General features: G+C 56.3%; 1 protein-coding gene across 1 annotated transcript in view; it reads right to left on the minus strand.

The window, feature by feature from the left end:
* Positions 1–10,278, minus strand: part of Gna15 (G protein subunit alpha 15) — a 14,088-nt gene extending 3,810 nt beyond the window's left edge. The window contains exons 1-6 of the mRNA XM_019209159.2: positions 10,117–10,278; positions 4,560–4,744; positions 3,416–3,570; positions 2,736–2,864; positions 1,309–1,438; positions 450–603 (exon numbers count right to left, since the gene is read on the minus strand). Coding sequence (XP_019064704.1) covers positions 450–603; positions 1,309–1,438; positions 2,736–2,864; positions 3,416–3,570; positions 4,560–4,744; positions 10,117–10,261 — 898 coding nt within the window. The 5' untranslated portion in view covers positions 10,262–10,278. The remainder of the gene's footprint in view (positions 1–449; positions 604–1,308; positions 1,439–2,735; positions 2,865–3,415; positions 3,571–4,559; positions 4,745–10,116) is intronic.
* Between the last annotated feature and the right edge of the window lie 16 nt (positions 10,279–10,294).

The following is a 10,294-nucleotide window of genomic DNA, read 5'->3' on the forward strand; positions in this document are numbered from 1 at the left end:
AAAAAAAAAAAACCCAAATCACGTCTTTTTAGAATTTTTTTCTTTTTTCTTTTTTTTTATGTAGTTGCATCTGGTACCAGGGTTTCTTCTATTTAATCTCCATCCTTATTTTTTTGTTTTGTTTTTGTGTGTTTGAGACAGGGTCTCCCTGTGTAGTTCAGGCTAACCTTGAACTCACTATGTAGCCCAGGCTGGCCTCAAATTTGTGGCAATCCTCCTGCCTCAGCCTCCCAAGTGCTGGGATGACAGAAGTGCACCACCACCAGGGCCAATTTAATCCCCATTCTACAGACAGGGAAACTGAGGCTCCCAGAGACAGTGGAAGTGGCTGGGTGGGGTACTCAGGTCCCCTCCTGTGTAGCCCTGACCTGGAGAGGGCGGGGCCCAGCATTGCTCCTGAGTGCTGCTGGGGGGGAGACAAACCCTGCAGATCATCCAGGTCCACTCACCCTGAAAGCTGGGGAAATAGGTGGCCAGGTGGGAGGCAACGATCTTTTCCTCCAGGATGTCGGTTTTGTTGAGGAACAGGATGACCGAGGTGCTTTTGAACCAGGGCAGCTCCAGGATGGTCCCAAACAGGGCCAGGCTCTCTTTCATACGGTTCTAGGGGGAGGGGAGACAGGCAGGGCAGTGACCCTATTTGGAAATCCAGTCTTTGAAGTTGGAAGGCATTAAGTGGTAGCCCTGCTAATCCCAAGACATTATGAAAACAGGAAGGTTTGAGGTAAGTGTGGTGGTGCACACTGGGAGGCTGAGGCAGGAGGATTCCCAATTTTCAGCCTAGCCTGGGTGACTTAGTGATTCTAGCAGACCCTGTCTCAAAATAAAAATTAAAAAGGGCTGGGGATGGAGCTCAGGATCAAGCTTTAGTAATGCAAAAATAAAAATAAATAAGGAGGAAGATTAAGACACAGACCACATGTGGAAGGCACCAGGTAGAGATGGGGCCAGTGATCAGGGTGACATTTCTACAAGCCAAGGACACTGAGGTCCCCAGCAGTGCCAGAGCTGAGGACGGGCCTGGCACAGATTCTCACAGCCTCCCATGCAGACTTTCTCCTGTCCCCCAGGACTGAGCAGGGATACATCAGCATCTGTTGGTGAAGACGCATACCACGTTGCCACTTTAAGCTACTGGCCCCAGGACCCTAGCACGTCCTTCGTGGCCAGGTCTGTGCATGCTTTGCAGGAATCCCCTCAAAATTACCCTATGTGGATAGAAGAGGTCACTTCCCTGATGGACAGTCTGAGCTTCCTGCCCCTTGAGGGTCCTCAGGGAGTGGGGTGAGGGGTCGCAGCAGCCCTCACCTCCTGGTTGTTCTCTTCCAGACACTGGTCATACTCGCTAAGCGATGCCAGGTAGATGAGGGCGATGACATTCTCAAAGCAGTGAATCCATTTCTTGCGCTCTGATTTCTGGCCACCCACATCCACGATCCTATGGGAAACCAGGACACCTCGTTCATTTTTGCTTTTCTTTCTTTTTTGTACCAGGAATTGAACTCAGGGCCTCATGCTTGCCAGGGAGTCAGGCCCTTGTCAGGCCTGGGCTGTGCTGAGATCAAAACAGGAAGCGTACGCGATTACCACTTCGTCTCAGGACTCAGTTTCTCCACAGGCAAAATGGGGCCTCCAAGCCTGGCTGGCCACCGGGGCATGCAGCATCGGTCAGTGGGCAGTGGGTGGGCACGATGGGGCAGAGGGCTGTCCCGGACGCGGTGCGGCCTGTCGGTGGGCCCCACACGCCCGACAAAGCGCAGTCCCCTTCCTGTTCTTTCTTCTCAGAAACTGGGCCACTGATAAGATCTCGGCAGCATTTCCCCGGGGCGCAGCCGCGACTCAGGAAGTGCCCGGGACGAGGACGGGAGGGGAAACCGAGGCCCACGACTCAGCATTTGTGACGCCTGCGTCACCGAGGCCGGGCCACACTCCGTCCCCTAGACTTTCTCCCCCGCCCAAGTGCACTCCGAAGGCTCCCCCGGGAACGCCCGCCTCAGCTCGGCCTTCCCGCGGCCTCAGGATTCTCACTGCCAGGCCCGCCGCCCTCCGCGGGGCCCACGCCTCCCACTCCATCTTCCGCCCGTGGCCCCAGCACCTCCACCACCCTCAGGCTCCTCGGCCTCACTCTGGTCTCACCCGGCACCACCCACCCCACCAGCTGTGGCACAAAGCTCACGGGTCCATTTTCCCTGCTCCGACCCCGCAGTGGCCTAGTCCTGGCCCTTCTGTACCACCCCTCACTTCCTTCCCGCAGCCGCTGTGTTGCCCTTACCAGCCCTCCTGCCTCTCCAGAGTCTCCTGGCCTCCACCCCACTCCCTCTAGTCCGCCCCGACAGTGACCACTATAGAGATCATGCTCTGAGGCCCCAGCCCTGGTCATCCCTCTGCTCTGGCCCCGACCACACAGTCTCTGTCTCCTCCTGCCCAGTAGCCTCCTCAGGGCTGGGACTAGTGAACTCCTATTCCCTTCTATTCCTTCACCATCCTAATACCAATGTCTTGCCTCCAGGAAACGCTCTTCTCCTGGAATACCAGTGCCTCCCTCGGGGCTCCTCCAGGCCCCAGTCCTGACTATACAAGGGGATGAAGATGTCTTTGTGTCTGCTTGGCCTCCTTCGGCCTGGCAGGCCCTTGAAACCTGAGGCCTACAAACTCCTACTCATCCGTCAGAGTCCCAGCTCTTTTGCCTCCCTACATAAGCCAAACCCCAGAATAGACCCAGGCTGAGTGCTCACCGCAGGTTGGTTTTCTGCACGGAGAAGCAGTACTCATTGATGCCGGTGGTGGGCATTCGGCTCCGCAGTACATCCTGGGCCGTGGGGATGTAGCATTCCTCAGTGATGCGCTCCAGATGGGACAAATAGCTGCGGGACAGGGCCCACTAAGGCCGGGACTTGCAGCCAGCCTGCCTCTACTGCTCACACCCTGCAGGGCCCAGCAAGGACTGGGAGGGGGGCTCGGGGAGGTACAGGCCGAGCCCAGAACCACCCCCAGGGAGAGAGAGGCAGCCCCACCTCAGGGATGTGTTGCCCCAAGGATAATGGTACCCTGAAGACGCTTTCCCCAGCCACTAAGTCACCTCGGACGTCGCCCGGGGAGCTCGGCCCCCAAGACAGATATCGCCCTGGCACAGGACCTGCCCTCAGTGGTCTCCACCCAGCTCACGCAGAGCCAGGGCATCCAGAATGCGGGTGGGGCGGGGCTACGGCTGCGCAGCCTCTGGCCACGCCCAGTGCCCGCCTGCCCTGGGCCCACCCACTAGGCCAGGTCCTTCCCACGACCCTGGCCCTACCCATTTTTACCAGCTCCTCCCACACGCGCTACGCTCCTGGCTCCTCCCACCCGCTGCCCCTCCCATCATACCTGGCTCCTCCCATGCCCCCTGACTCCTCCCACACACAGACCCCAGACTCACTAAATGGCGGAGTCCAGCAGGTGGAATTCGCGCCGGCGCTCGTAACAGGCCCGGATGCCCGCGTCCTGCCACAAACTCTGCATGGCCACAGCATAGCGCTTCTGGAACGTGGTCACCTTATAAGGGTCCTGGCTCATGACCAGGCTGGCGTGGTGCTGGGGACGGAAGCATGGGGAAGGTTAGGCACCCTACAGGGAGGCACCCCCACACCTCTCTGCAAGCCTGTGCCCAGAACACTCTCCCTCTGTCTTCCTTTCCTTCCGGGAACCTCGTTTGGCTGCTCCTGCACCCTTATTGCATGCACTGACCCACAGAGGGAAGCCCTTGAGAATTGGGACTAGTGAACTCCTATTCATCCTTCAACACCCCACACCAATCCCCCTCCTCCAGGAAGACCTCCTCTCCTGGAGCCTGGGTCTCATAAAGGGAGCCACAATGAGCTGCCATGCTTGGACAAGCCAGGGCTGAATGGCGACAGCAGGATTGAAATAGGTGCTGAGCACCCAGTTCCTGGTCGTCCCTCGTGTGGGGCATCTCCGAGGCGTCACAGGGTGGTCCCCATTTTGAGGGACAGAGCAAAGAAGCTATTTGCGTGGGTCCTGCGGTCAGCTGTCCTGTTGCCCTGCTCCAGCATAGACTCCAGGCTTCACCACAGACACGGCGAGCTGTGCCCATACCGGGCGCCTGGCGCCACCCGGTGTGACAGAGGGTTGTGGTCAGGTCACACAGCAGAGGCCGGGCTGGAACTTGGGCCTGAAGTCCAGCTCCTGGACCATGACATTTTTAAAATCTTGGTGGCACCGGGGACAGAACCGGGGCTTGCCACTGAGTTGCACCCCCAGACCTTTCTGTGTTTTAGTTTGAGGCAGGGCCTCGCCGAGTCACCAAGTGGCCCAGGCTGGGCTGGAACTTGAGAACGTCCTGCCTCAGCCTCCCGAGTGCTGGGATGACAGGCCTGAGTTCCCTTTGGCAATTTCAAGGCCTCTCATATTCCCCTCAGCCGCCCCATCCCCTCCTCCTCTGAGGTCCTTGCAGCAGAGTGAAATAAAAGTCAGGTTTCGGTGGCGTCCTAGACGCGATGCCCAGCACCTCCCTCCCTGCCGGCCAGGGACGCGGCCGGCCGGGCAGCTCGAGGCCGGCTCACCTTGCTGTCGGACCTGCCGAAGGGGATCTGCAGCCGCTCCATGGCCTCGATCATGGCCTGCATGGAGGCGAAGATGTTCTGATAGACGAGCGGCCGGAAGCCCTTGCGGTCCTCCTCCGAGTAGCCGGCCCCGTGGATGATGCGCATCTGCTTAATGAACGTGCTCTTGCCGCTCTCGCCCGGCCCTGGGGACCCCCGCATCGCTCAGCTCTCGGGGGTGCGGCCCGGGCGCCTCTTCCCTTGGCCCCCCACACCCGGCTCCCAATCCCATCCCGGCCAGGCCACTTCTGGGACCTTGGGCCATTGACGCTGCTTCTCTGAGCCTCAGTTTCCCCACCTGTGCCGGGGAGCAGTAACAGGCCCTGCCCGGGAATTGCGTTGTGTGAATTAAATCAATCGTCTTCACCACGCCCTTTGGGCAGAGTCCACAGGCCCGGCAGGCCCCTCCTTGAACCCTGCCACTCCTATTTATTACGGCAGACACCGTTTCACATCTCCTGTGATTTGTACAGTTCTAATACTCTTCACGGTTATGGTTCTAACCACAATAACAAGAGACTGCAAAAAAAAAAGCCACGGGCAGGGGGGCATCTCTATAATCCCAGCTTTGCAGGAGGCTGAGGCAGGAGAATCACAAGTTGGAGCCCAGCCTGGGCAACTTCATGACTCAGTGAGCCCCTGCCTCAAAATAAAAACTAAAACAGACTGGGGGTGGAACTCAGTGCCAAGGCCCTGGGTTCATCCCCAGTGCTGTGTGAAAAGGGGGCCCCTCAGGCTCACACCCCAAAGTCGCCACTGCAGCTTCAGATTCCAGAACCTACTGTGCTCCAGGACAAGTTCCCATCCGTCACTAAGGCTCCTGCAGGGACACTCGGCTGTGGGAGTTGGAGAAGAAGGCGTACGTCCCTCACAGGGAGACCTGGGGCTCTTGCTGGGCTTGGGCAAGGTGGAGGTGGCACTGAGCCTGATGGGGCTCAGGATTTACTTATTTCATTGATTTGTTTTTGTTTTTGTTTTTGGTGCGGGGGACTGAACTCGGGACTTTGCACTTGCAAGGCAGGCTGAGGCACCACTGAACTGAATCATGAGCCCTATTTATTTCATTTTCTGAGACCAGCTCTCGCTGTACAGCCCAGGCTGGCCTCGAACTCACTGAGATCCTCCTGCCTCAGCTGACCGAATGCTGTAAATACAGGTGTGCACCACAACACCCAGCTTATTTATTATTATTATTATTGTTATTATTATTATTAATTTTATAATTGATTTTCTGAGAGTCCAAGGGGCTCCATCTCGCCCTGCCTGGAAGTGAGAGGGACAGGACTCCTGCTTCCTGGCTGTTTGTCAAATGGGGAAACTGAGTCTCGGACTGGCAAAGGGAATCACCCAGAGTCATGAAGCTGGTTAGGGGGACTGAACCCGGTCCTGTCTGAGTCCCCAGCATCTGTGCTTCGATTTTTTTGAATAATTAATTCATGTGTGATGCACAGGTAATATGTCCAGGTGTTTACGGTGACAGCGTGAACGTCATGGAATGACAGCTGACTGTCCACCTTCAAAACTCGTTGTGAGCCGGGCGTGGTGGCACACACTTGTAATCCCAGCACTTGGGAGGCTGAGGCAGGAGGATCGCTTTGAGTTCGAGACCAGCCTGGGCTACATAGTGAGTTCCAGGTCAGTCTCGACTACATAGTGAGACCCTGTCTCAAAAAACCAAAACCAAAACCAAAACCAAAAACCCATTGTGTCTTCAGGATGATAATAAAATCCTCTCTTGCAGCATTTTCTCCTGCATGATACTGGAGACCAAGACTGGATGCTCTACCTTGGAGCTGCATCCCCAGGGTCTCAACAAGTTGCCTTGGCTGGACTTGAACCCAGGACACCTCCCCGCCAGCCTCCCAGAGTGCTGGGATAACAGGCATGCACCATTGTGCCCACCCCCTCCAGCAATTTTGATCTATCCAACATTGCTAACTATAATCCCCCTTCTAGGATGACACTTGGAAGTTCCCCTTACCCTGCCCAGATCAGCACAATAAAAATACTAATCACAGTGAAAAGGATTCAACTGCAAACCAAGAGACTGAGTAGATCTTTTTGCTATTTTGCCATTTGTAAAGATGACCCAGGGATCAGAAACATTAGTGACCGGCCTAGGGTCACACAGCGCGGGGAGGATGGGAGAATAATCCGGGTCCCTACATGGTCCTCACCGCTGGGGCAGCGTTAGACAACAGGTGTGTGTCAGTGAGTGCGACGTCTCTGTGGACACTGGGACATGACATAGCCGCCCTGGTCTCCTCTAAAAGAGCAAGGAAGAAGCAGAAGTCTGACGTCACCACTGTTTACTTTCTTGTTATTGGTTCCCTGCTCTGATTTCTTTTTTTAAATCTCTTCTGTTTCATTAAAGACAAAGACAAAGCTGGGTGTGGTGACGCACGCCTGTCATCCCAGCACTGAGGGAGGCTGAGGCAGGAGGATCGCTGTGAGTTCAAGGCCAGCCTGAACTTCGTAACAAATACCTGTCCCCAAAAAACAAAATCACCACCAGAATTCTGTCTTTGAAGCCCATCACTGTCCTAAAGCTGTAAAGTTTTGAGGCTTCCCCAGCTTGGAGCAGAAGTGGGAGTCATGGTCTGCTTCAGGAAACCCCAGGAGAGGCGGGCTGGGGGGCTGCGGGAAGAGCCATTCCCACCTGGCGGCTGAGCAGGCCGGACCGGAAGTGGCTGCTTCCTCCTGGAGACGGAGGAGGAAGTGGAACCCGGCAATGCCAGGAAGGAGCGGCCGCGCATGCCCAGCCCTGGCCGTCCCAGGACCCAGCCCCTTGCCCACCCCAGGCCCCAAGACCCCAGATGGCTGGGAACGCAGAAGGCCAGGCCTGGGGCAACTGGAGTGGGGCAGAGCAGGAGGCTTCGCTTCTGTGCCCACCTCTGATTCAAACTCTGCAAACCCCAGACAAATGCTGGCATCTCCCCGGGCCTCAGTTTCCCCATCTGTGGGTGGATGACTGTGGCTTTTCTCTCCCAGACGCACAGGAACGGGGTCAGCTTTGGAACCAGCATCAGTGCTGGGTGACCTCGGAGAAGTCACTGCGCCTCTCTGGCCCGAGTCCACCCTGCGTGCTAAGGAAGGGACCGGGTTCTTCTGCCATTTCTTCCTGACCACCCCCCCAACATGGTGATGACTTCATGCTCAGGACAAATGTTCCCCACGCTGCCCCTCCCCAGCCCAGCTGCCCCTGGGACAGCTTCCTCAAAAAAGTTCAGCCACCTCCAGGGAGAGAAAATTAACGACTGGCTTAGATTCCTGTTTCTGTGCAGGGAGGCAGGTGGAAAGGCAGCCCCAGGGCGAGGACGGCCGCCATCAGCACCAGGGCCTGCCGCTGCGCCCTGACAGAGGGGTCTCCTGGCTTGGGGTAGGACAGCCTGGCTCCCAGAGTGGGAGGAGATGTGAAGAAATGTCAAGGAGCTCTCCCCTGAGTTACAGCCCCCAGCCCTTTTTATTTATGTTTTTGCTTGTTTGTTTGTTTGTTTGTTTTGAGACAGGGTCTCACTATGTAGTTGAGACTGACCTGGGACTCACTGTGGACCCCAGGCTGGTCTCGAACTCACAGTGATCCTCCCGCCTCAGCCTCCCAAGTGCTGGGTTGACAGGTGTGCGCCACCACGCCGGGCCAGCCCTTTTTAATTTAATTTAATTATTTCTTTTTGGTAATGGGGATTGAACTCGGGCCCTTGTGCTTGCAAGGAGGCAGGTGGCAGAACCACTGAGATAAATCCCTGGCTCTTATTTTTTATTTTGACACAGGTTCTCACTAAGTCCCTAGGTTGCCCAGGCTGGGCTTGAATCTGCGATCCTCCTGCCTCAGCCTCCCTGAGGCCTGGGGTGACCGGTGTACCGGGCCACCACTCCTAGCCGTGAGCACCTGCTATGGAGCAGACTCAGGGTACAGCTGTGGCCTGCGAACAGGCATGAGCGAGACAGACAGGGTCCCTGGGGCAGGGTTAGGGTTAGCAAATGAACAGGTGGATGCCACTGTGGACGGCAGGCAGAGGGAGGAGGGGACCCGCTGTCTGGGCGGGGGTAACAAGAGAAAACTTCCCTGGGGAGGTGGCTCTGCGGCTGCAACCCGTGTGGTGAAAGGGCCACCGTGTGATGGCTGTCGGGGGCAGCAGAGAGTGGTGGGCAGGGCGGGGCCGCGCAGTTTGAGGACACATCTCAAACTGATAGACCCCTCTCTGCTAGGTCAGCACAGAAGGGGACCAAGTGTGGAGCTAGGCACAGAGGCGCACACCTGTCATCCCAGCTCTTCAGGAGGCTGAGGCAGGAGGATCGAAAAGAAATTTCCACCCCAGCCTGGGCAACTTGGAGACTTAGCGAGACCTGTCTCAAAAAAAAAAAAAAAAGAGTTGGGGATGTGGTTCAGGGCAAAGACCTGGGTTCAATCCTTAGTACAAAAGAAAAAAAAACAGTTTCTTCAATATCGATAGCTAAATGAATAGTCATCTCTTCCTGACTTTAGTAGACACGATCGCTACATATTTCTTACGTAGGCATAATATATGACATATTCTAGGCATTTATTATTTTACATGAACAGGGGGATCCAGGCCAATTTTTTGTAGTACTGGGGATGGACCCCAAGAGACTCCCCAGGTTTTTTCCCTGACTCTCTGCCTCCAGAAATTATCTTATCTGTTTATTCCCTTGTCCTGTCTCTTTCACTGGAAGTGAGCCACAGGACATAGAAATTTTTCATTTTTAGCCGGGCCTGGTGACGCACGCCTATGATCCCACCATTTGGGAGGACAGGAAGAATCATAATGAGTTCAAGGCCGGCCTGGGCTACACGGTGAGACTCCCTCAAAAAACAAAGCAAGGGGCTGGGGGATGTAGCTCAGTGGTGCCCAAGCCTGCCTCCCGAGTACCAATAAAACAAAACAAAAAACAAATTCCATTGCTATGTACCCAGGAGTTGCCCAATAAATTTTAGTTGTTTTTTTGTTTTGTTTTGTTCTGTTTTTTGGTACCAGGTATTGAATTCGGCCTTGCGCTTGTGAGGCAGTACTCAGTAAATTTTAAAGGAACGAAGAAAGGACCCAATCCCCCAGAACAAACCCCAGACAAGCCCGCCCTGGCCATCAGGGGACACAGATGCCAGGGAGAGCAGGGCGCCCTCCCCTCTGGAAACAGAGGAAGAGGCTGGACCGGCCCCGCCCTGAGGCTGGCCAGCCGGCTGGGCAGGTTGTGCACTGAGCAAGCACACATCATTCCCTTTCCATGACACAGGCAAGGGACGTGCTGGGCCTGCCCGGAAGCTGGCCCCAGAGCCCCCACCGGGCCACATGTCTGAGCCACCTCTGATCTTCCCTGTGTCCTGACCAGGGGACCCGGGAGGCCACTGCTCACACCTCCCGCGAGGAAGTTGGCTTTCCTGTGCCTCGGTGTTCTCACCTGGAAAATGGGTCTCTCAGATCTTCCCCACCCCGGGTGCTGTGTGCTTTGTCCCCCCAGCCTCGGCCCTCGGCCCCTGCCAGATGGGTCCCGTGCTTACCCAGCAGCAGCAGTTTCAGCTCCCCGCGGTCCTGCTTCTTCTGCTCCAGCAGAATTTTGTTGATCTCCTGGTCGATCCTGGCCGCTGTCTTCTCCTCCTCCGTCAGGCACCAGGGACAGCAGGACCAGGCCAGCGAGCGGGCCATGGCAGGGGCGCCTCAGAGGGCACCAGGGGGCAT

The sequence above is a fragment of the Fukomys damarensis genome, unplaced genomic scaffold (assembly GCF_012274545.1).
Source record: "Fukomys damarensis isolate Sample0158 unplaced genomic scaffold, DMR_v1.0_HiC HiC_scaffold_37, whole genome shotgun sequence".
Lineage (NCBI taxonomy): Eukaryota > Metazoa > Chordata > Mammalia > Rodentia > Bathyergidae > Fukomys > Fukomys damarensis.